Source organism: Xiphophorus hellerii, chromosome 18, assembly GCF_003331165.1.
Source record: "Xiphophorus hellerii strain 12219 chromosome 18, Xiphophorus_hellerii-4.1, whole genome shotgun sequence".
Taxonomy (NCBI): domain Eukaryota; kingdom Metazoa; phylum Chordata; class Actinopteri; order Cyprinodontiformes; family Poeciliidae; genus Xiphophorus; species Xiphophorus hellerii.
In genome coordinates, this window is record NC_045689.1 from 8,328,811 (window position 1) to 8,355,582 (window position 26,772).

Below are 26,772 nucleotides of genomic sequence, written 5' to 3' on the forward strand. Positions count from 1 at the left end.
AATTTTCATTCAGAAACAGAGGTGTACAGACGATGTTGACCATGTGTGTATGTGCACCACCACTGCGTATTGCTCTGTCTGATAAAACCCCAAAAGATAGAAATGTTTGGTTATCATGTGACAAAATGTGAAAAAGTTCAAGGGGTTGAACTTTCATTGAGCTTTTTACGTGTCATCTCATTTTCTTCTTCAAAGACAGACTGTCACTGTCTTTGAAGAAGAACCAAACTAAAACAAGATTTCAAGCAACTTTTGTGCCCACAGAATGACAATTCCAACGCATATTTTACACAGAAGTACATTTATTTAGATCTGAAAACATTGATATCAAACAATATTACAATTTCTTATCATTACAAATCAGACTTCACAATTTCAGTTTTTTTTTTAAGTAAATGTAACAGATTTTGACTCTAAACTATAACGTGGGAATTCTTCCTCTTGTTACGAGGAGCCCTTTGTAATAAATGTAAGTAAAAGTGCATCATCTAAATTGGTCCAAAACATGCCTTTTGAGCAGGACTTCTCTGATGAATAAATATTGTGTATTTCATTTTCAAAATGCAATATAACTTCACAAGTTTTTTAAAGTAATTTGCTTTTTGTTGCTATTTCTCTAAAAACCTTTGATAATTTCAGTAAAAACAGTATAGTTAAAAGCTTAGCATATCGATCACTGCATCATCTATTTTCTAAATAAACTTCACCCCCCGCCCCATATAACTATCAGGAACATAACGTTTTGACAAGAACAACACCATAACATCACAGGGTTATGTTACATTAAAATATTTTTGTTAAAAGTTCAAGGGGAAAAAAAGGAGAAAATATAACGGCAACATAGAATTAAGGAATACAATGCATAGATTCAATCATCTGAAAATGTAGAGATATAATTTACTTAGTACAGCTCTGTAGTTTTAGAGTAAATCTACATAGATTTAATACAGTTAATCCTGACTTGAGTGACCGGCACAAATATATTTATACATTTTCACATAAAAATTATATATATGATTTTAAACACATCACATGATGGAGACGTTGAATATATCGCTTTGACTTCAAAGGCAAATTTGGCTATAGTACATATAATGGCATGTTTGGGTTAAAGAAAGGCAATGCCTGGCATGTAGGCTAAGCAGCAGCTTCTTTGAGGGCTTCTCTGCTTTTTGTAAAGGGTTAAGAATTTAGCTTTAGTCTTCTAAGATTTGACTATTCTGGCTGTACTGAGATGTTACTACATTTACATGCTCAAACTGAAGTTTACACAGAACATTTATCTGTGTTTCTAAAGCTGAAGTCATGTCAAAAAAGGTGATATAAAAACCGGCAAACGCAGAGTCTTCAAGAAAACGAGATTAACTCTTGTCATGCTCCAGATACAGCACCCTTCACAATTTTGCAACCCTGGTAAACATGTGCAACAAAAAACCTTAAAATGATATGAAAGTAATCTAAAAATGATAAGAATGTCATGTGAACTTATGGGGATCAAAGGTTAAGTTGCTAAGATATTTGAAAAACATAACCATCTCCATATGAGTGCCATTTAAAGCAGTACTTGTAAGTGAATTTAGTGTAAAACCTACATTTCATTATATTACCATTAAATATAAATTTTAACCCTTCTATAACAAACTTCATTTAAGACGATTAAAGTTCATTTAGATTTACGTGAATCTGTTGCAACTCATAAACAGGTTGGAACTGTAAAAATAAACTATGTTGATTAACAACAGGTTTATCTCTTAACATTCTTTTGTGGTAACGTCCTGGTTTGTGATGATCACTATACATTTGCCTTCACAAATAAATTAAATTAAATAAGTAAAGGCTTTTTCTAAGTTTCACAGTTGTTAAAACTACAATTTTTTAATATGGGAAGCTTACTCTACTAAATAAATGCAGTTAAATTAATCGCTGGATTTAAAAAAAAAATTCTGTGTGAAATTATGCTGCAGCTGCAAAAAAGAATTGTTACACAAGGCTTTACCAGGTGTTGCCAATAATTGTGGGTTGCACTGTAAATCCCACTACTAAAGTTACTGTCAAACTTAGTTTATCAAATTCCTTTTCATTCCTTATCCTCTTTGCCTTTTCGCCATGAAATGAGCCGACTTCATCGGATGAAGTCATGTTCTCAGACAAATTCACATTTTTGACTCTACATAAGATGAAATGTCTGTTAGTCCAGCGATCAGCGAGAAAATGCAAATATACAAGCGTAAGATCAGACTAACACTCAGTGGCATTTGTTTTAGGGACAATAAATTTAGTAAACCTTTTAATAAACAAAAATTAGGTGCCATCAAGACATGTAAATATTTAAAGAAACAACAATAAGCAGAGGTAGGAGAGGGCAGATTAAGAGAAGTAAGGCTGTTCTTAAAGACAGCATCAGAGGGCTCCTTTGGATCAACTCTAACCTTTGACGCCAGAAAGAAAACACAACAAAGCTCTGGCACAGGCTGGTAATTTGCGTGAAAATGACAGCAGCGCTAGGAAATTTCTTTCATCCAAACTGTCTGGAGCCAGTAACATTCACAGCACTAAACGTGTGTTCAGCAAACCTCAGCAACATCATTTTACAACTTTTTAAAAAAAAATTGAGCTCCAGAAAAGCAAACGGAAATTAAAAATATTTTTTTTCTCTTCAAGACTGCTGTATTTGAGCATCTCCTTGACCGTAGACATTTACAATATTATCTGAGCCTGCAGTCAAAATCTACATTTTCAGGAACTACAAATAGGCCCCTGTGGTATTAAGGTTCAGAGTGACGAATAACTCAGAACGATTCCAACGTCCGAGTGCAGTTTGTGCACCAGCGTAAATCTATATTAACCTCAAATAACTTAGCTCACAAATATATACTATATCTAGTAAACATGTACTGCTTCATTTTAATATACATTTGCAAAGTATGTACAAGAACTCAGCCTGACTGACCTGTTCACCCAACTTGTAATTAAAAGATCCAGTTTTCATTTTTATTTTTGAGCTCACTTCTGCTGGTTTGATTTTCATTTCCTTTCTGTAAACAGTATTTACAAACTCAATAAAAAAACAAGAAAAAAAAAAAACAAGGAACAAATATTACAAACTGTTCGATTACATTATGTACACTCAGGCAACAAGCATGTTCGTATCATTCTGAGTCCACCGAAAAATCTCTCATTTTTAAGCACTTCAGTTCCAAAACACACAAGACGCGTTACCTTCATCCTTCGTCAGAAGCTGAAATCAGTTATTTGGTACAAAAAGCTTGACTGATGGAACATTACAAACTGCTTGAGAAGGTGCCCATCTTCTGATTGTTGTGCTGCTGCTGCTGCTGCTGATGAGATGTATTTGGCAGTGTCCGTAACCTTTTGCGTGTAAACTCGAAAAATACAGCGCCTTGCAAAGGTATTCATACCCCTATAACTTTTTCCACTTTTTGTCAGGTTACAAAAACAAACTTCAATGTGTTTTTACTGGGATTTTATGCAACAGACCAACACAAAATGTACATAAATGTTAAGTGGAATGAAAACAACTCAAAGTTTATAAACTGTTTCAGACATAACAAGCTGAAAAGTGTTGTGTGCTTTTGTATTCAGCCACCTTTAGTCTGACATCCCTAAATTAAATCCAGTCCAATTGAAAGCTTTCACCTAATCACTAAATAGAGTCCACCTGTTTATTTAGAGCATCATAAAAATCAAGAGTCAACATGCCCAACAAGTCAGTGAGCAGGGATCAGAATTAATTCATAAAACAACATCAAAAGCTCTAACGCAATATTGTTTCTTTTTTTCATCACATGCAAATACAAAGAAGCCCAAGTCTGCAAGAGTTACAGGTACCACAGTTCAGGTGAGAGAATCACATTTGGCCTTTATGGATAAATGGCAATTATAATGCTATTGTTGAAAGACAGCAATCCAATGTTTAAAATTTGCCACAAGTAAAGGGACAGATTTATTGACGTCGTCGCTCTGGTCAGGTATGACTAAAACTAGACTTAAACTTTCTGACATACATACAAAGCATGAATTATGAAGGAATTCTAATACTGCCAATCACCTCTGGAAAATATATGCATACTGAAACATGATGCTGTCAGCATCATGCTGTCGGGATGCCTTTTTTGAGCCATGTTGGGGAAATGGATACTGAAAGCAATACTGCTGGAGTCTACAGAAGACTTGAGTCTGTGGAAGAAGTTGACCTAGCAACAAGAAAACAATCCTCAATCTGCTTTCAAAGCTAGAATGGAGCATATTCATGTTTTAGAAAGGACCAGTCAAAGTACAACAATAAAATCCAATTGAGAGTCTGTGTCAACACCTGAAAATTTGCAAATGTTCTCCATCCAATCTTATTGGGCTTGAGCTATTTTACAAAGACGAATGAGCAAATTAATATCAGTCTCTAAATATGTCAATCTCCAAATGTGTAAAAATGAATAAAAGATCTGGAGAAGTGATTGCAATGAAAGGTGGTACTTCAAAGTTTTCACTCCTATTTACTCAAAAACATCTTGAACAATTTTTTTTTGTCGCATTCACTCTTAAATTGTGTTGGTTTTTGTCATGAAATTCCAGTGAAATATAATTGAGTATGTAATTGTAATGTGGTAAAACATGAAAATGTTTAAGGGGTATTAGCCCTTTTCAAGACATTGTTTGTGTTTCAGTTCGACTCTCGTTAAGGCAAAATGTTTGGCACTTGGAGAAAATCCTGATCTTGTCTTCATTGGCTCTGAAGTTGACATGTCCATAAAGGGTCTGCAGAAATAACGTTGCCTGAAAATATAATTTTGGAGCAGAAATGTCGCTGCTTTATTTATTTTTTTTTGGATACGAAACTTTAATCTCATATTTAATTTTCTTTCTTTGCCTAAACAGCATTGTGTCAGTTGAGTAAATCTCTGATTGCCTTCACTTTCTACCCAGACACCCAGCTGTGTGTAGTGGTCTTCACTCCGTGTGGGAAACCTTGTTGGGTCACGACTGGCTCAAAGTTGAAGTCCAGTGAGTCGCCGTCCATGAGTGTTTCATGGAGCACCCTCTCCATGTCGATCTCAAACTTCTCGATGGACATGTCGTCCAGGTCACTTGGAAGTTTCTCCATGTGCGATGGTACGGACATGCCCGCTCGACCGTATCCGTTGGTGTTGAGAGGACAGAAGCTGCCGGGCATGCCTCCCCCACCAAGGTGCCCAGGGAGGCCGTAAGGCATCTGCATGGGGCTTTTGGTGACAGGTAGACGCGCGCCGCCCCCGTTGTAGCTCAGCGACATGAGCAAGCGGCCATTCATAGCTGGTGACGTGGCCTGGCCTTGGCTGTGCACGTTGTGGGGGTGAGAGAGACTGTGCGGGTGAGCGTTCCCTCCTGCCATGAGTTTGGCTGCGTGCTGGCTGCTGCTGTACGGTGGCAGCATGCAGCTCCCGCTGGACTGAGACACCACTGTGTCCACTGACGGCATCATCTCGCTGTGCTGGTCGGTGTCTGACGTCAGCAGTTCCTTCAGGAGCCCGGCGGGGCAGCTGTACTGCCCCATGCTGGGCACGAAGCCGGACTTGTTTTCTGACAGAGTCTGCAGAGGCATGGAAGGCAAGGTGTTCATCCCAGTTTGGCCGTAGACGCACTTGTGGAACTCCTGCTGCGACTGCGAGCCCATGCTCGGGGAGCTGTAGGCCGGGTAACCTGGGCTCGGCTGCATCATCGGTGAGGGGGAGGACTGGGAGGAGCCGGGGGTCGTCGCCCCCCCTCCGACCTGTGAGTTGTTGGGCGACAGCAAGTTCAGGTTGTCCAGGAGGTTCTCCATGACATTCTCAGAACTGTGTCCCAGAGATCCAGTCATCTCGGTGAGGCTGGGCAGTGTGGCTGTCATCTTTGATCCTGGAGCTCCAGGGTAGCCCATGTGCACGTCGGATTCCCCAAGGTCGTCCTCAGGCACGAACGGTGACAGGCGGCCGCTCACGGTGCTGGCATTGGAGCTGGTCCGAGGTCTGAAAGCCGTTCCAGGCTTCATAGTCATCGTTGCTGTGGGAGTTTGGGCTGCCGGGCCACTTGGAATAGGAACCTGGGCTGTCTGCACTGCCATCGGGGCCACCCTGCAAGGACAGCTATGAGGAAGAAACCAAAGGGAGATTATCACTGTACAGCAATGAAATAGAGAAATTAATTCAAACTTTCATTTAATTTACACAAAAAGTAATTATATTCTAGGTAAAGTAAATAAGTCTAAGTTCAAAGGAGAATGTATATGTTTATAGAGCAGTTTTGTTTAATTCTACTTGGGAGCCTTTCCCAAAGACTTAATGTTATTTACACTGGAAGAATGTTTGAGCCCCTTGCAAACTTCATAAGTTTGCAAGGGTGGATAATAGTTATCATGCTTATAACAAGGTGTAAAGCAGTACGGTATACCATGTACAGTTTTTAAAACTGTTTGTGCTTCATGTAACTGATATAAGCATAACCTAAAACTAATAAGAATATGATCCTGGCTAAATGTTTCCGAGGAAGAAGGGAAAGTAAATTAAAATCAAAACCCGTATTTGGTCTAAGGTTTTTATATAGAGTGTTTTGAATTATCATCAAAACACTCTCCAAATGAGTGTCTTCTAATATTGTAGAAGACAATGTCTTTCACAGTAAATATTAACATTATTTGATTCAAGAAATGGCAAAAGAAATATGTTGTGGGAGGCTAGTAGATCTTGAACAGGTAGAAACATGTAAAAAACTGTTGTCTTTATGGGATTAAGTGCTTATCTTAATCTGAGTAGAAACCTTTAAAAGAAGTCAAGTGTCAACTAGAGGAAATCTACCACTACTAAATAATTCTATCATCGGCAAAGAAGAGAACCATAGCTGGATGTAGACCTATTATTATTTATATTAGTACAAAAAAGGAACTGGTCCCAAAATTGATCTTTGACAAACATCCTTAGACACACTTTTGGTTCTGTCAGTTAGGTAGTTTATAAATAAATTCAACATAGGTTCACTAGACTATTTATTTTTAAGTCTTAAGATGTTCAAGTCAGGCTTTTCTTGCCTGACCCAATTTCCTGGTTTTCTTTGAGGTCAGAACTGCTGATTCTGACTTTTTCCAAGGACTAAACCATAGCAAAACTATAAAAAGTGTTGTATGTTTCTTGATAGAGCAAATAGTTTTCAATACCAGCAGAAAATGTTTAAACATCAAATTCGATCTCTAAAAATTCTTATCACTGAATGCATCAGTGACGATCATTTTGATCAACCACTCATTGACCAGAGCTCACCAATTGAAAACTGACAGATTTTTAGATGTAACTCAGTTTTGGATGTATCTAAAAAGAAAACAAGTTTGGCATATTATTTTTTTGTTACACAAAGCAACCTCGTCCAAAATGCTACATGTGGCTTCAAATATATTCTTACTGGCTACTTTTAGCTATACCAGATCCAATTTCTAACACTTATTTCGATAACACATTTTAATTCATTTAAACAGTGTCAGAACTTCTGTAAGTAATTGTTTTACACATGGAAAAGTACTTGACTAACGCACCTTTTTCTTTGCTGCTCTTCCCCTGCTCTTGGAGAACTTGCTGTTGTTGTCCATGGAGGCAGCCCTGCGTCGTGGGGATTTTCCACTTTTCCCGCCTTCTGGGTTCAACATCCACCACGAGCTCTTCCCTGTCCCCTCATTCTGGACGCGGACGAAGCGGCTGTGCAGGGACAGGTTGTGTCTAATGGAGTTCTGCAGGAGAGGGAGAGAGAGGGGGGAAAAAATGATGAGGAGCAGACAAACAGGGACATTTGCCCTTTTCCCAAAACACCTCAGATGTGCTTTATCACAGAAGTGTAAATCCGTGCGTACAGGTGGCGGCCCTTGAAAACATGCTTGCCTTGACAATTGACTTATGAGGAGAGAAGAGAGGTTTTTAAGGTCACTCAACGATCCCATGCTGTTTGCTTTCCAAAGAAAACACACGTGCACACACTCAATAGATGTCAGTGGGTTTACACGAGCAACACATCCTGAACTAATGTGGACTCATAGGAAAACAGAGAAGGCTATTGTAGAAAAAAAAACCAAAAAAAATACCCAGCAGTCACATTCCACCTGACTCTGTGTCTTGTCTAAACCAGCACAAATTCAAAGGGAGGAAACCGACTAATCTTTCCTCCTTACAGACACATTAATGCTAAGCTCTGACGTTGCTTAGTGACACCACCAGTGGAAAAACTAATTTTTGAGCAGGAAGCTAGTGAAGCGTTATAAAAACAGGGCAAACAAAAGAGCGAGAATATTGGGTAAATGTCTGCTGAGCAAACCGCAGAAAGCGAGACACTCTTTCTCTTCCACTGCACTCTGACGCCTAAGTCAGAAAACACTCAGGACTTCACCTGTTTGTTTGATTTTAAACTCCACACTGACTCAAAGTGCTGCTAAAGTGACCGTTTAACCTCAGAAAATAGTTTCAGCTCTGCCTTCGCATCATTTTCTGTACATATTTAAACATGAAGTAATGAGCCTTGCCCAGACATTACAGTGCCTGCGTAAAGCTTGTTGTTTTGGAGGAAAGGCTGGAAGTCCCGGCACGCACACTGACACACACACACGCACACACACGCACACCCCCACTCGCACGCAGAGCTTAGCGTGCATAGCAGCCAACGTCATCAAGCCTTTTGCCCGCCGTGAGTCACTGCTTCACATCTGGTTTGTAGTCTGCACCCTCTGTACTGCCTTCACCTCTGTTTCTACTCATCTCAGCCATCACTTCTTCTGAATTCCAAAATAAGTCCCGTGCCACAAATTACTGTCACTGTCTATGCGTTCACTAACTAGATGAATATTCTGATTACACAATAATGTCAGAGCACAACAAACTTCCTTGAATCTGAAAATCATTATAAAAAAGCACCTTAACTTTTTTTCCCTCATTCCCTGACATTAAATCAGATCAAACTTTTCCTGTTTTATGTCAGTTAGGATTACCAAAATAATTTTTATTCATCAAACACCAAAATAACTAATGAGAGGGATTCTTTAATAACTTGGCTAAAATTTAGATGTTTGCATGCGTTTCCTTACTACATCTTTAAATTGGTTTTTAAACTGTATGACTTAGGTCAATTCTTTTCTTTTTTCACTCAGTTTTTGACAACATTTCCCAGGAAATATTGCTCCATTAATCCTGACAGAACTGGTGGAACAGAGTCAGGTTTGTAGGCTGCCATGCTAGAACAACTTTCTTCAGCACTGTTTTTTATAGGAGTGAAATCAGAGCTTTGTGATGGCTCCTCCAAAAACATTGACTTCTGGTGTCCGTAAGCCACTTTGTAACAAATTATTCAGTATTATTACAATCATTGTCTATTTGGAAGACCCATTTGTGCTTTCAGAGATGTTGTTTCAGTATTTCCACAGCAGTTTATTTCATCATTATGCTATCTATTTTTAAGTTCACCAGTCACTGCTGTAGCTCAACACCCAAACACTATGTTGCTGACACACCTATACTTTACAGCTGGGATGTTCTCAGGCTTCCCCCAAAATCTAAGCATGACCATTTTGACTACACACTTCAATTTAAGTTTTATCAGAATTATGATAGTATCGTACAAACTACAGGCATATCTTTACAAGATCTTGCTTTTGGTCCAGCAGATTATAATATTTTGCACCAAAAAGTTGTTCTCTTTTGGCTATTCCTGTATGTAAAGTCATATTCAATAAATTATAATATGCAGTCCAATGAGACTTGTTTTGTCAGATTAAAAGTACCGTTTGAAAAAAAGGCAGGTATTAAAAAATCATAAACCCCACACTTCTGTACGTTTTATTTTCTTCCGATGTAATATTCTAATCTAAAATGTCATGTTTTCATCAGAAAATCATAACTGAAAAAAATCAGTCTTTGTGTAATTAATCTATATAATATATTTCACTTAGTGAACTGACTTATTCTAATTTACTGAATATATATATATGTAATCAAATATCTGGTTTAAACTGTACATATTATTGTAATAAAAGTTTTTAATTTCTTTGTTTTTCAAACTCAAGAGAACACCAAGTTAATTGAACATAAAAACAAATGTGCAAAATGAAAGACTCTGTCCGTTCTTCAGGGGTTAAATAGTCATCACGCCATTTAACTCTAAGCTCCTTGGAAATGGGGAAACTTGCAAGATATAAGAAAAAAAAGTTGTTTGTATGTCATAAGTTTTACATAATGCATTCTAATAACACCTCTGCAAATTACAGGAGCTGAAGAAATGTTACTATTTTAAGATGCAGATTCATGGCAATTTTTTTAAGTGAGGTACTGCAACATTATTATCAACTTGTGTCCCTCTATGCACTTGTATTACTCACTTTCTTTCCCTTCTCAAAGCCTCCAAAGGCCCATTCGGATCCGCTATGAACACGGAATGCAATTATTCCTGAATTAAATGACTTGACTGCTTCAGCCAATTGTTTTGGGCGAGTTTTCATGATCTGGGGTACGTGACAGCCCTTCCCTGATTAGCTTCGCCAATGCTTCTCTCCCGTTTCTCCTCCTCCTGCTGCTGCACATCAGTAGTTATGACAAAAGGCAAAGAGAGAAAAGTCTAGTCATGAGTCTCCGTCTCCCATGACTGCTAAGTGTGCTGCTTTATTCAGCTGTGCTGGAGTAAGGAATGCCTGCAATGTGTGTGCAGACGCCGGGATGTCCTGTTACGGCCCTTCCATCATCCTGATGACAGGATTGGGAGAGAAGAAAAAAAGTCTCAGCATTGAAGAAATCTATTTTGCCTTGTGACACAATTTAAAAGGCAGGGTGTGATGATCTAGAACATTTAGTCCAGAAGGAATGGAGCAAAAGAGTGAGCAGATGCGAGGGGACATAAAAGTGCTCTGATGGGAAATACCAAAACTCTAACAGAACTTGGTGTGCTGTGTGGGGAGTGTGGCCCGGGGTGTCTGGTGTGGCCAGTGGAAAACGCTCGTCGTCTGCCCCACTGTGTGTGTGTGTGTGTGTGTGTTTTAGTGGAATGGCACTATGACAAACAGCAGCTCTGTAAGTCTTTGATTCTGCAGCACAGTCTGCCTCAGCCAGTGACGGTGGTTTAAAAAACACACGCAACTGGGGATAAACATGAACACACACAGTTACCCACGTATATGAATCAAAGTCCCTCCGGTTACAAGTGTTTTCCAAAATATTCGTGCCGCTCAAACTTTTTATTACTCTGTCCCGTTCAAGTTTCACGTTTATTTGTATAGCACATTTCATCAACGAGGCAGTTCAAAGTGCATAACACGATGAAAACATAATTATGAAACAAGTAAATAAGCTTTGTCGTGTCAAATTCATCAAGAATAATCATCATCATATACAATGATCGTCCAGTTATGAATCAAAGGCAATTCTAAACAAGTTTTTAGCTTTATTTAAAAGAACTCAGTGTTCCAATTGTTTTGCAGTTTCTCGTAGCTTCTTCCAGATTTATGGTGCAAAACTGAACGTTTCTTCTCCGTGTTTGGTTTTGATTCTGCATCTAACAGGTTTCAGTTAAGGATTACCTTGTATTCACCTCTGCCCAGTTTCCCTGTTCCCTGGGAAACCATTCCCACAGCATGTTTCAGCTACAACAATAATTTTTACCATGGGGACGGTGTTTTCAGGGTGCTTTCCAGCATTTGTTTTCTACAGAATACAGCCCTTTGCATGTTTCGTAGGGCAAAAAGTTCAATCTTTTCTTCTTTCCACATGGCTTGCAGCAGACTAGCCATTTGGAACATGAGCTGTGAATCTCTGTAGCTCCTCCAGAGGGCTTCTTGGCTGCTTCTTTGATTAAATCTTTTCTTACCCAATTTGCCAGTTTAAGTGGACAAGTGTTTCTTGGGAGGTTCATAGTTGTGCATTTGTACCACATTAAAAATTTTCCATTTGTAATAAATGTGGTCCAAAAGCAATCTGTTTACTGAAATTAGGGATTTCAGATTGATGAGCATCGAAACACTTTTCAGATATTTATTTCAAAACAAAATGTGTTAGCCTATTACATGAAATCTAACCCCTAACATCACAAAGTATTAATTTGAAGAGGTACTGTACCAGTTTCAACACGATTCTTCTGCATGAAATAAAGAGCGTTTCTTTTGGAACCAGAGATGCTTTGTGACAAAGATTTATCTCTGGCTGTAGTACACAGGAATCTAAGCATTCCAGCTAATCACTGTGTGCAAAGTTCAATTGTAATCTCCGCCAACGTGCTAGTATCTTTTAGGAAACAGTAAATGCAGGATTCCCAGCCAGGCAGTCATCACAATCAACATTCCTGAGCAAGGTTACAAAACCCACAATTTCACATAGTTGAACTTTGATTACTGTAGCTGGGGGACATCTCGGAAAAAATACATGATAATGATGCACAAAAATAAAACAAATTAGGAAGAGTTTCTAAAAAAATAGATGGAGAAGGCTAAAGTTTCAGTCAACACGCCCAAAAGTCATTTTGAACTAAGATATGCAGCCATAATAAGCAGGCCATAAGCTGACATTACTGTCTTTGTGAGAGCTTACTTATGCAGCCGCAGATATGGAGAGAGAAAACTTCTCGCTGTTGTTCTTGAGCCCACCGTGAGGAGCACCACCTCCTGTTCTCCGAGTCAACACAACAGTACTGGCAAAACAGAAGGAAGTGACCACATGAAAGAGGACTGTGACAGGAAACAGAGCTGACTTCCTGCCTCAGGAAACATGGCGGTCGGTAAGCAGTGAAGAAGGCATGGAATGCGAAGCCGCAAAGGCCGCGAGCCAAGTGGACACCGCAAGTTCAATTCAATCCCCGTTCTGTCAGCCAGAGGAGTTTATGTTTAGCAACAGGCACTAAGGCCTGTTGTCAGAGCACATGCATTAAAAGAAAGTAATGTTCACTATGCCAAGGCGGGGCTGAAAGTGAATTACATGAGTGGATGCATCATGACTCAACATGTAGTAAGTAGTAAGGGGGTCGTCTGGGTGGTGAAGGCTGTTGAAGAAATGGAGACAGAGTAAGCTGTGTGTGTCCAAGGCTTGGATCCTTAAAGAACACACTGTGCAAACTTTAAACTGCGCAACTGGCAGCGCTACTGAAAGAACTCTCTGTTTGGTATATCGCTCTAGATTTGCATTTCTCCTTTTTTCTTCTTGCCATCTGCCATTTTTTCTGACCTTTCCCTTGCCTATTTTTTCGTGTTCTCGTGATCTTTTTGGGTCTCTTTCCCTTTACAATGTCCCAGATTTTCACTTCAAGTTCTCCTCCTCCTCTATTCTTATTTCTTAAATTGATAAAGCACATTGAAAAAGTTTTCATACTTCTAGTTTTTGCACTTTATCTAGAGATGCACCAATCCAGTATTAGTATCTGTATTGATGCTGATATAGCAAACAACTCTAGATTAGGTATCGCTGATATGCCGAAACCATATCTATTCAATCTAATTCTCTGGCTTGGCTCTGAGCAGCATCATGATTTCTTATTTATTTAGCATTGTATTTAGAATTTCTAACTACATTTTATGAACATCTGAAAGAAGGTTTGTTAATTTTGCATATTTGACCAAGGTAGTTCTTCCACTTATGAACTTTTTTTTTCATGAAACTGTTCAAGTACAGTCAGTTTGTATAAATTTTCATTTAACAGATTCTCATTGGATGTATTCCTTCCAGAATTGTTCTGTATGTAGCTACACCCATCTTCCCATTAACTCTGACCAGTTTTCCTGTTCTTGCTGAGGACTGCAACAAGTGCAAAGATTCCCTTTTACAAGTTATTTTGAAAACCATTCATCTTCTTTCCACTTCACCTGTTGCACTCTGTTACTCTTTCATGTAATATTACAAAAAAATATATTAACCTTGAGGCTGTAACCTAAGAAGATGACTAAAACTCCACTTATTTCCTTTCTTCTCTCTTTATCATCACCTTCTCTTGCAGACTCAAGCCATGTACTTAAAGAAAACTGACTGCAATGCAACAGAGAAAGAAAGTTGTTGGCACAGTGACCTTGGTGCTGACACTTTCAGGGCTGCTCAAATGTCAACTTGTCTAATGAAAAAAATCCCCGGAGGAAAGCGCAACACCACCTACATGCAGCGCCGCTTTGAATCAGTTGAAGCCACATGTAAAACCTCAGCTGCAAAGCCCATACAGTTATGGGTACGAGCAGCGGTGCTCTCTTCCTCACTGACTGAAAGCGTGCGAGCAGGTACGAATGTCACACAGCAGCAGATGCAGCTCAGCACACATTCACCCAGAGATATGGAAGAGATGAAAGTGAAAATTGTGGTTTCCCTGCACTAGTTCCACTGAAGTCATTAGAGAAACGGTGCTGTCCTGAGCAGAATTTTTTTCCTCTTTCGCTGCAAGTGTCTAAGCTTTAACAGTAGGTGTGTTTTTGCATGGGAACTACATATTTTTTATGTAATGTCTGAGATTATGAAAGCTGACATATAGGGCATGAGCCATTTCCAACCACCTCAGTAAGTAACCCTAAAGCTTCAGCCTGGTCATGTCTGGAGGTTAGTGCTGATTCTGGTTTATTTAGGGCTGTGTGGTTGAGACACAAGACATGCAAACTTGTCATTAGTTTAACACTGGCTCAGCATGTCTGCCCTCCTAACAACAGCATGTGGTTGCTCACATCGCTGCAGGTGAGAGGGTAAGACAGCAAGTGACAGCAAAGTATGTCCCACAAAGATCACAAAGTCATCAAAAGATGAGTCGAGCTGTAGCTTTCTGCCCATTGTGATCAAATATACAGTCCATAATATGGAGCGGAAAGGATCAAATGCTACCATACACAAAACAGTAGCATCTGGTCAAATCTAAAGCCACCCTTTCTGGAAACTCACATGCATCAATGTTTGCATCTGGCCCAGTGCAGCTCATCTTGAGCCTGGTTCTGAAGGAAGATTCTTTCTGTTAAAAATGAGTCACTCATATCTACCTTGTGCTTGCCCAGGATAAGGCAATTCAACAAAATAAAGATTCAAAGCAATCTGTTGGTTTTCTTGGTACAAATCTAACTATAATGATTTAAGCAGGATGTAACTAAACTTTATAATTTGATTTCAGAATCTAATTGTATTTGGTTTGATAATATTGGAATTAATCAAACAAATGTTGAGGGAATTGCTGCTGAAATAGATATTGCAGATTTTAAGGTACATTAAAAACAAGGTGGAGAAAATTAACTGGAATCACATTTGTTCTTTAACAGATCATTGAGTCATTGAGTACCCAATGACTATCAAAATTCATGAATGTGAAATTAATACCTCATACATGTAGACATGGAAAGGCAGGGTTGTGACACGACTCGAGTAGTAGCCATCGCTATTTCGTTTTATGTGCTGGGCTTCCCCCAAATAGCAGACTTTTGTAAGTCACTCTTGTTCATCGCTCCCCGTGTCGAGGCTGTTGTAAACACAACTTTAGTTTTTCAAGTTGGACTTTGCTGCTGTACTTTTCGTACCATTCTGTCTAAAATGTTTTTTCTAGTTCAAGTGCTTTCACCTTGCTTGACCCTGATCACCGCTCGGTACTTAAGGGTTGCACTAATATCCACACTCTTCTTGTGTGAATGCCGTTACTGACTAAATAATACTTAAAGTTAGTTATTTTCAGTGTCAGTAAGGTATTCAAATACAAATTCGGGAAAATTGCAGAGTTGAGACATGTCTGAGTTTCAGCTGGCCAGCCACAGTGAGAGAACAAAACTTTAAAGAAATAAGAGGAAGGCTAGAAAAATATATAGAGATATTTCTGTCATACTCTTTTGAGGTTTTTAACCTCTGCATATCTGATTTTGGAAATTTAAGAGTAAGGGTAAGGGTGTACTTTCTCAATGGAATATACACAGAGAGAGCAAACTTGAACGAAACGTATAACTTTTAGCATGTAGAACTTGTCTTGTTTTGGATGCTACTTATTAGCTAAAATATGTTGTATTTGCTAAGGGCTCTCAGTCTGTAGATGTGGGTGTTCTCAGGTCATTCATAGTGATAACCAGCAGCTTACCAGCAGTAGGGTAAGATTTTCTATACTTCTATACTTCCATTAGGCCATCAAAGCACCACAAGCTACATAATAAGTTAAAACAGGCACTGAAGAACATCTTCACGATTTTACTTTAAATATCAAACGAAAGCAACTCTTTTGCCTTTTGTTGAAAAAAAAAAAAAACTTTGGCTGATGCTGCATTTTGCTACAATATACTTGAAGGATAATCAACTAAAATTGGACTAGCAGAAGAAAGCTTTACAAAAACACAAGGGCAGACACCTTGCAACAATTTCTGATTGGTGCATTTCTAATTTCAAGTGACTGATATAATTTTTTACAATGCAATGACTGGATCAGTTGTAATACCTCTACATTTCACTCATTTGTCTTCACAATGATTCATCTCTTTCTATAATCTTTTGCATACTGGTACTACCATCTTCACAACAGGCTGAAGATGCCAATGCAATTCATGGTTTACATTAGCATGCAAACCATAAATGTATAACACTTTTAATTAATATATTATTCTACATTGTGATAATTATTTATATGTATTGTACAACCAAAGAGTCCAGTTCTTTGGTGTCTTAAGCTATCTATTAGGCATGTAAAGTGACCATATGTTTTATTAAGTTCTTTCTTAATAAAGACAAGAAAAACAAAATTTTAAAAAGCTTTAAAATTTATTTGAACGTTTGAATATTTTCTTTGAAGTTTTAGAATGTACTAAATGTTTAATATTTAATAAATTAGGAAGTCTCTTTACTTTAGTATTGATGTTTTCCTTGATGAGGCTGAATGTTAGAACATGAAGGATGTAGTAGAAAAACATAAACAAAATCACATTCTGTTTTTCTGTTAAGTTTTAGGTTAATTAAGTTTTCATTAACCTAAAACTTAATTAAATCTAAACTAATTCACGTAAACAATAAATAAATACAAAGAAATCATGCAGTTGTTCAGTTCATTTTTGTAACTGAACTAAAAGTCACCAAAGGACATTCTACAAAGTAAACAAGTTAAATGCAGATCCAATTTATTTCTTTTTGCAACACCATAACATTACCACACTTACAAAGCAATCTGAACAGACGGCAATGACTTCATGTGTTTGCAGTTTAATAGGTTATCATCAGCACCAATATTGAACTGTCCAGTTGTAATCACTGAAATCACTGACCTGTTTACCAAAGTCAATATGGCGATGATTATAAAAAGGCAGTGGAAATGAAAGGCCAAACACAGGAAATGCACAGCCCCGGGTCTGATTTTTTGTATTATTTACATGCTCAGATTAAAAACAGAAAAAATACAGTCTGAAAAATGGAAATGATTGTTATCATTAATGTTGCATAGCAGCGAGCAGCAAAGCAGAGCACCTCAGGTTTGTCTGGTGAGCAGAGTATAAATGTGTCACTGTTAGCAAGGCTATAAAAAGGAAACTGTTTTGCCACAATTTCTTTCAGAGAGAAAGCTTTTGGAACAAAAATGGAAACTGACCCTAGGACATGGGTAACCAAAAATAGGCCGTTTCTGATTTCTCTTCCATCCCTTATTATTTCCAGTTGCTCCTTCAGGCTCCTTAGTTAAAGATCACTACTTGCTGCACCTGATTGCACACTCGTGCTTCAAAAGGGTCTCTTTCAGCAGTTTATGTCTTATAGGCATTAATATCATATTCATTTTGGGGGTTTTATTTTACTTTGGTCATTTTTTTAATGGATGTATATGGATAATAAAAAAAACTGCGATGAATAAAAACAAACTGGTTGACAGTTTGAGATCACTATTTTTTCTCAAACCTAAATAGGTTAAAAATATACAATCAGGCTCAAATATATACATGTACCACTGCTTACATTAGATTAACAGTCTCTTAGCAAGTTTAATAAAGAATGCATACCTGGGTTATTAGAAGTAGTGGTCTTCCTTCAAAATGGTTGCTGTCTGAGCACACACTCAGCTTTTAAGCAAAGCTCCTAAACTGTCAGTAGCGTTGAGGTTGGGATCATCCCAGAAGCTTAATGTCTGTTTTTTCCCTCCCAACCAGTTTTATTGTTTGTTTGGAGTCCTTTTCATGATGGAACCTCAAACCGTGTTCAAGATTGACTCATCCTGCTGTTGGGTGACGTGAAGTTAATCTGGAGGTAGTCCTCCTTTATCATTAAACTGTTCACTTTTGTTACTGGTACTGCAAGCAACAGTGTTACCGGTGGAGAGAGCAAAATGCTGGAGAAAGAACTGTATTGTTAAAAACCCAAAATGCAAAATGACCCTCATCTCAGTCATAAATGAATTAAATTTTCTGACCAGCAGTGTGTATCTCCAAAGATAAGACAGTAGGCTATGCATTGAGCTGCCAGTGTGCAGCCCGTCAAATTCACTTTACAATTCTATTAGCCTGAATAGTAGTCAATGACTTCCAGGAAAGTACTTCTTTACAACAGCCATTACCAGATGGTGAGATATATGACCATCGTAAAGAGCAGATGGAAAGACAGAAAACACAAGTCATGCAGAAGCAAGTCTGTCTGCAAATGTATTTACCAACTGCACTCTTGGCAGGATCGCCTTCTCACAACCCTCTGTAAGCAATCTCAGAGCAACCAAACGCTCTTTCTCCTCAAACTTACACACAGTCAACTAAGTTTGGAAGCCACAGAGGACACCGACTGATAAGGATGAGAAGTGATTATTCTCAGAGTCTCTGCAGAAGGCTTGAAAGCAGATTTTGCAAACGATGAGGATCCACAAGGCCTCTGGCACTCGGGGATCTATCGTCGCTGTGACCGCTGCCGTCCCGTATAAGGCGCAGATTGGCTATTAGCAAACTTCCTGCTGCATTGTGTCCACACAGGAAGAGCTGGCCAGTCCTGATACTGATCCCGCAGATGCCTCTGGTTTACTTGAAAAACACCACAAAATGAGACCCTGCTAGGTGCAGAGCCAAGGGACCAGCTGGAGAAAACAGTGGGTTCATGAGCCACAACTTCCTAATCAAAACTCTAGTCTGACCGGGCAAAACAAGAGGAAAAAGGAAAGAGTGGTGCCTGGTCCAGGTAGGCCTTTTCATGGAGAGGTTACAATGGATCAGGAATTACTGTACATCCCAGAAACTATTCTTCACTGAAGACTTGACCCCATTAGGTACCCAAAACAAAGAGAAATAAATCCTCTCCTGTTGTTCTGGGTTTGACAGTTTGGAAAAATATTCAAAAGAAAACTTGGTTGAGGAGGTATCGCTGTGATCACATTGGAAACAAAAAAAGCTCACATTTTGTCACATCAAAACTACAAAACTAATTTTTATCTTATTGACATTTTATAAGTTACTCTAGCTCAAAATAGCACATAATTACAAAGTAGAAGGAAAATGATACATGTTTTTATTTGTGGCATTTTATGTTATTTGGATTTAGGTCTACAGTTTCTAGCTTTATGTTTTGAGTTGTTGTCCTGTGGAAGATCAACCTCTGCTCTAGTCTAATGTCTTCTCCAGCCCAGCCTCTAATAGGCTTTCACCTAGTTTTAAGCTTCAGCCACATTCTCATCAACTTTGAGGAGCTTTACTCTCCTTGGTGAAGAAAAGCCTCCCTGTGGTCACGACCATGACAATCTGTGAAAGAAATCAAACTCTTCTGCTCCTTCCCTGTGGTCCTACTGCCATCTGAAACAACCAATCAACTCCAGGAGGAGGGTCTTAGCAGCTCTACAGCTCCTCCTCCACAACGGAGCCTGCCATGAATGAGCAAACTAGTTAGCAAGACCACCGATGAGTGTTTTAAGTTTTAAGTTACTTACTGCAGCTTTAAAATTTTCACTTATAAATGTTAAAAATATTTGCACATTAATGTAATGTAGCTGTAGGTTTTATGACAGTGGACAGGTAATAATGTTAATATGCTGTGAAAATCATGTTCCTACAGTAGCCCTGAGTGGACAAACCAAAGCAGGGCTCTGGATTGAGATTACGTTCTGATTCTCGTTCTGTGTAAAATGTGTAATTAGTTTTTTGCCAGGGGCAACTTCATCTGTGAAGATGGATGTAGACTATTCAATAGTTTTCATTGATGTTTTTGTTTTTTTAATGAAGTCACACTGATTTAATATTAAATGTTCAAAATACACCATTGTTTGCAACATGACTAATTGGCATCGAATGACTCCAAGTGCTTTATTGGCATTTATTATATTTTTTATAAGTGTTGTTAGTGACAAATTCCTTGTAAGTAGTGTCTCGGCAGCAATGTGAGCTCTGTGTTCACATGTTGGGTTCGCTCGCGTGCTTGTTGATTATCTGACTCAGACTGGAGCAGCGTGCAGCTCATGTGTATAGACAGGGACTGAGTTGTGCTGGCTAAGCTTGCCATGCTAAAATATGTGCATGTGTTGCTATATGCCACACAATGTGAGTCTGTAAAATGGACAGAGCTGTGTCTGTGGAGTGGGAATATTTTTTGCCTCTGATCAGCACGGCCAATGATGCAATTAATTGCTTATTACGACAGGCATAGTGTGCAGCATTAAATCCTTGACTCAAAGTCCAGAGTCTGCTATTTTGAAGACAAAGTGCTGCTCATTACACATTATTGGACAAAAGAGAGTTACTGATCAGTGAAGTCTTTATTAAATACAGATTAGCACCAATTCATGTCAGAAGCATGGTCTGATTTTAGACTTTGATGTAGAAATGCAGGATATATCGTCATTAACATTAGTAATGGCCGATGTCTATTTTTAACATATCATTAATGGCCCTATAAGTATAACTGGGGCTTGGTCATGTGGTGTTTGTAGTGATGCAGAAAAGGATTGTGGGATGTTTCACTGAAGCAAAGAAGCAATGTCAGTTGTTTTTTTTCACAATGTCCAAAAGGTCAGGAAATATTTATAATATGTAATACAGGTGAACAGCAATATTGTTAATATCAGTATCATATCCCTACTCTAATATATAATATTTAGCTAATTTCCACACACTATTATTTGGAAAATTGTCAAATGTGAAGTAAAAAAAAATAATGTGAGAATTTACATGGACAAGCATCAAGAGTGATTCACTTCCTGCTCTCAGCAGAGTTCAGATGAAGGATGTTGAAAAATTAAGGAAACTGGAAGAGGAAGAAGCCACTGAATCTGGCATCACGCTCCCCGTTGCTTCCTCTGCGCATGACATCACTGCGATGGTGCTGCATACCTTGAGCTGTTTTCTAAAAAGCCCGCTTCCTGTCAGTGAGAGGTTTGAAATTTACATCTTCAAAAGTAGAAGATGAAGTAGGTGGAGAAAAGTGCCGGTGACAGGTTCTAGAAAAGACATCGATGTTGCTCCTGTGAGCTGATGACACAGAATAAACTGATAGACTCAGCCTGGAGTGCTTTAAATTAATCGGACACTTTTCTTCATCTTGTTTCTGCTGCTCACAGTCTGTTCCTGAATGATACAAAGACATAAATGTAGCACCTTGCAGAAGTATTCACACCACTTCCATGTTCAGAGAAGATAAAAAAGGAACACATGCAAAAAAATGCTCTTTGTAGAGGAAACACAGTAGATTACCATCCTATCATGAAACATGATAGTTTCATCATAATGAGCAGATGATATTATGATGAAGGACAAAAAACTGAGTTGACTTTCAGCAGGACAGCCATCCTAAACATACACAGAGGGCTACAATGGAGAGGTTTCCAGTCAGAACTCTTTTCCGCTTAGAAACTTAGGTCTTGGTTCAGTTGAATGCATATGTGAATACCAAGCACCACTTAAAAAGCAGGAAGGGAACTATTGCACAGGGCATTCTGGGTAAATACAACTAAAACAAATGTGCAAATCGAATGCAAGCAGAAGAAATGGCTCATGGCCATTTGCCAAAGAAAAAGAGAAATCCTACAAACTGCTAAAATTTGATGTCACCTAGGCCTGTCACGATAGCAAATTTTGCTGAACGATTAATTGTCTCAAAAATTATTGCGATAAACGATAATATTGTTTGAAGACCTTTTTACACTGAAATGACGTAATAATGCATGCGATTTCTTGCCAAAGATAGATACACTTTATTTTCAAAAGAACACTAAACACTGGAACTGATAAACAAAATAAACAAAACAACCAAAAACAAAAATAAAATGGATTCTCAGTCTCCATTAACAAAAAATGTACTTGAATAAAACCTAAACATAAAGCCAAAGTGGAAATAAATACTGCATTCAACCAAAAGATTATGAAGTCTGTATACTATGTTGCCCTTCAATAATCATTAGATTTAAATAGAGAAAATGGGCACATCGACTACATGATGCAATAGTTCACACTACATGATTTTTTGCTCCTATTTTTCCCCTTACAACAATCTTAGAAAGTTGGTCTTTCTAAGATTGTGTGGTGTGTTATGGTAGATCGTTGTTGCCACTCCAATCCAAATCAGGGTTTTTTCCCCGACTGGGATCTTTAACGCAGCCTGTTGAATGTGACAGGTAGCCAATCAGAAAGCGCGGCTTCTCCTCCGTGCTTTCTGAGGGGAAATTACGTCGGGGAATCCCAAACAGCTGACACGGCGGAACACGAAGTCCAGCGGACATTGGAGATGATATGTGGAAACAACATTAATGTTTATTCAACATGCAAAGAATATAGAAACGACAAGGGGAGGAGTTGGAGCGAAATTGCTACCGCAGTTGATAAACCCGGTAACTTTTCAGCTGTTCATTAACGTGACGTAAATAGGTTATAATGATTTTCATTCAGTCAGGACTTTACGCTGACACTAGCCACATGCATTGCAGGTAGATTGTAGTAAAGCATTAATTAATGCCTGGTTTTAAAATTAGTTAACTGGACTTGTAGCCATTATTTTGTGCCCATTGTTGGACACCACACGGCAGGAACGAACCCGATCGAACCGTTTTACCAAGGATTTCTGTCGGCTAATGTGTGATCTGTCAGGTTTTGAAAATGGGCCGACAATCGGCCGACAGCTCTAAGATCGTGTCGTGTGCGCTGGGCTTTACCCTAAGGGAATGAGGAAGGGAGGGTCAGTGCAGAGCACCGGAGTTGAGCCTTTTTTCATTCAGTGTCATTAGCTGAAAGAGAAAAAGGTCGGAAGAGACGATAATGCCGATAATGAAAATGACGTCGATAGTTTTAATTTATCGTACGATTAATTGATTTATCGTTTATCGCGACAGGCCTAATGTCACCCCATTTTTGTTTACATTTTGTGAAGAAGGAATTAGTGCTCATGTCTTCTTGAGAGGTTTTTGGTACAGCGCCACCACAGGTGAGGGAGACAGCAGGTTTTTCAAACAGTTTGGTTTGATTGACACAGATGAAATAGTAACAAATGTTGCTATTTTGATCCCCACTTGAACCATGTCTACCACACTATCAGGTGTGAAAACCCCCGAAAGCTTATTCATGACTGAGAATGGCCAAGTCAAAGTCAACAACAAATCCAAAGGAGAATCTGTAGAAAGACTTGAAAACTGATGCTCACAGATACTTTACATTCTGTCTGACTAAGGTTGAGCCATTTTGCAAAGACGACTTGCCAAAAATTAAAGAACTAACTTTCTGGAGGAACAAGTTGAGTTCAAGTGACTTTTTTTAATTTTGTTGAGGGGGACTCCAAAGTTTTCTGAGTTTAAAGTCAGAATTCGGAGAACTAAGATTTCTGAGAAAAAAAGTGTGAATTCTTAGATTAAAGTCTGATATTTTTTTCTTTTTCAGTGCCTCTAATCCTCCTGTAATGCAATACAGTGCTGAAAAGCTCAAAGGCTAAAGGGCAAGACACTCTCAAAGACATGAACTTAAGAACAGCTAAGTGCTGGTTCAAATATCATCTGAAGTAATACTTCAAATAGTGAAAGAAGCAGAAACTGCTGAATAGAAACTTTTCGTCTCACTCACAAGGCTCATGACATCAACTGACCTTTCTCACATTACGGCCGCCACCTAAAAATATCACTTTATATCAAGTCTTAAACAAGTGTTGAGGGGTTTTTTTTTAGGTTAAGTGGGTGATTAATTCTAATCTTTTGCGTCAATTACGTACAGCAAGAATAGGAATGAATCATTGGGAGACAAATAAAGAGATCTTTAAAACCATACTCTCAGTCTCACTCTGAATTAATCACAGATTTAAATTTCCACTGCTGAGCATTCATGAGTGTGACAGAGAGGGTCGAGTGAATGTGTGATGGTGTGATAATGCCAGGCCAGTCTGACAGGCACCGTGTATAATCGCTTTAGGGCAGGAATTGCACAACAATGTGGGTTTGGGTAATGCCAGTGGTTTGGGGCCCGGGGCAGCGAGCGAGCAGTCCCGTTAGAACGCTGCCCTCCCCACGGGTCTGCAATCCAGTTCAGAGATCCACGAGAGCGGATTTTCACATGTGAAAAAGTACTGGGGACTTTCATTTCTCGTTTTAACACTAAAACATCGACAGTTCCTCTTTTTGCACCGTAAAACAATGTCGATGTCTTCCTGCAAAAAGAATCAGGAGATTTATTTTTTTGGTTTGGGTTGTTTTCTTCAGTTTGTGTGAAAGATGAGAAGCTGCGACGGCACGCGGGGCAAAAGCACACTCTGCGCCAAGCCCGGCTAGACCCGCGACCAAAACAAAGTATCACGTGCTCCTGTCCCGCTACTACCAAACCCGCTCTGAGAAAAACAAAACATTCTGACTCATCCTAAATGACTGTTTACCTGGCAAGCTAACATGATCTCTACTCCATATTTTCACTCTTAGTGTAAACCCCCTAGATTTGGTGCTCCTCCCCTCTTTAGCTGAAAACCTAACTCTTTGCTGTTACGGCTACACTCACTGTGAAGTTAGTGGTCAGCCAGGACACTGAGTGGTCTGTCCTCTGGGCTGCAGCCAGAAAATGGGGACTGACAAAACAAAACACTGGCAGGAGCACAGCGTCTGAGGTGGGTGGAATCAGCCGGGTACACATTCCACCTGATTTGTTTGAAAATGAAAGGGTCACAATATGGGATTTTCCAGAGTTCAGTCCTGTTATATAAAGGCTCAGTAAGTGTTAATTTACCAGCTGCAGCACCTGATGTTTCACTAACTCGAGTAAAAAAAAAGTATTCCACAGCTCAGAACACATGCTGTGTAAATGGAAGGTGCTCTTACCGAGTATGTTTGACCTACTTTTAGAAAAGTCTTGTAGTTTGATGTAGTGCCTTGCAAAAGGATTCATGCCCCTTGAGCTTTTCACATTTATTCATGTTACAACCAAAAACCTTAAGCTGTTGTTGAAGGTTGAAAGACATGAAAGACCTGGGGTCAGCCAAGCAGCCATATTTAAGTTCACTTACACAAGAAAAAAGTTATCTAAAACCGCAAAACTTAGAAAAAAAAAACATGCCCTGTCTGGTGGAGGGACTGCTGAAACCAACTGGTTTTTTTTCAGTTTGTATTATAAACACAACTCACCTGTATTTATTAATAGGATTGATTTAGAATACAGTAGATCCCATGTTCGAGGGATGTAGGGACCTGAATTGGATAGCTGAAATCCACAAATATTTGAGACTCCCTTTGGAATCCCTCACAATTGCCTATTTTACCAGTTCTAAAATGAAATGCACTTTAACATGCTTTAATTTGCATAGTTGAAACCACTGAAGCTTTCTTATCTCTGCTCTTGAGGATACAGTCAATCAACGGCAAGGCAAATGAATGGCACTCCTGGATCGGCTGCTTTACAAACACAAGCCAATAGCGTGTCGAGTAGCAGGTATCTCAGCTTCCAAAGATGCTAAAAAATCCACAAATATGTGATTTTTCAGTAAATAATTTCAAGTAGCGCTCCACAGAAAACTCTGCAAGCAGGTGAATCCTCAAATACTGAACAACGAACAAGTGAAGATCCATTGTAATTTGCATTATATTTGTCTGTATGATAGGACTGAATTGACTATATATTTATTTATATAAATTGAATAATTTTGTTTTTAAAAGACGAGATCAGTGCTATATAAAAAAAACTGTATAACAAAAATATACAGATTTTTGTTATACAGATATACAAATAAACAGATCTTTACTTAATATGCACCAAATGAGATCAAACTGTAAAACAAGGACACCAATGAAGAAGTCCAACATGAGATAAATTAGAAACATTCAGCTGAAGTTAAAATGATGTGATGTCATTTCATCAGAATAGCATCCATAAATAAACACACGTGTTCCACACTTAGACATCAACATGCAAACATCATTTGATAGCTGTGCTGTGCCATAACTCTGCCCTGCTGTCGTGCCTGTTTACTGCTTCAGTCTACTGAAGTTTGATTAAATCCCCTAAAGCCCTTCTGGGCAAACAAGAATGAAAGAGTGCAGAGAGCAATAGTAGTGCCGGAGCTGAGGAGGTAAACAAATCTGGAGCAGGATAGAAGGGAAAACATGACGTTGTGAAATCGTCTGTGGGGCTACTAGTATCATGCTGTTGCTCCATCAGATCAGCTTGGATCAGCACAGTTACGTCACAATGTTACATCGTTCCCTGCCAGCACCATCAAAACAAACTGATTGACTTGTACTTACAAGGGCATAAAAATCAGATGATGTGAAAAGAAAAACCTTCAGTTTTTTAATTAATATATTAAACTAATTATCTGAATAATCCAAATAAGCAAAGACAATCCAAGAAGGAACAATGTACTGTTTTGCAGTAGGAGAAGGAGAGCTGTTGTAGAAGAAAAAACAAAGGACCTCCAG

At 38.8% G+C, this 26,772-nt stretch overlaps 1 protein-coding gene across 1 annotated transcript in view; it reads right to left on the bottom strand.

Annotated features, from left to right (window-relative positions):
• Nucleotides 1-284: 284 nt before the first annotated feature.
• foxo1a (forkhead box O1 a) overlaps nt 285-26,772 on the bottom strand; it is a 36,434-nt gene continuing 9,946 nt past the window's right edge. The window contains 3 exon segments of the mRNA XM_032590739.1: nt 285-6,004; nt 6,006-6,116; nt 7,553-7,744. Of these exon segments, the coding sequence (XP_032446630.1) occupies nt 4,934-6,004; nt 6,006-6,116; nt 7,553-7,744 (1,374 nt within the window). The 3' untranslated portion in view covers nt 285-4,933.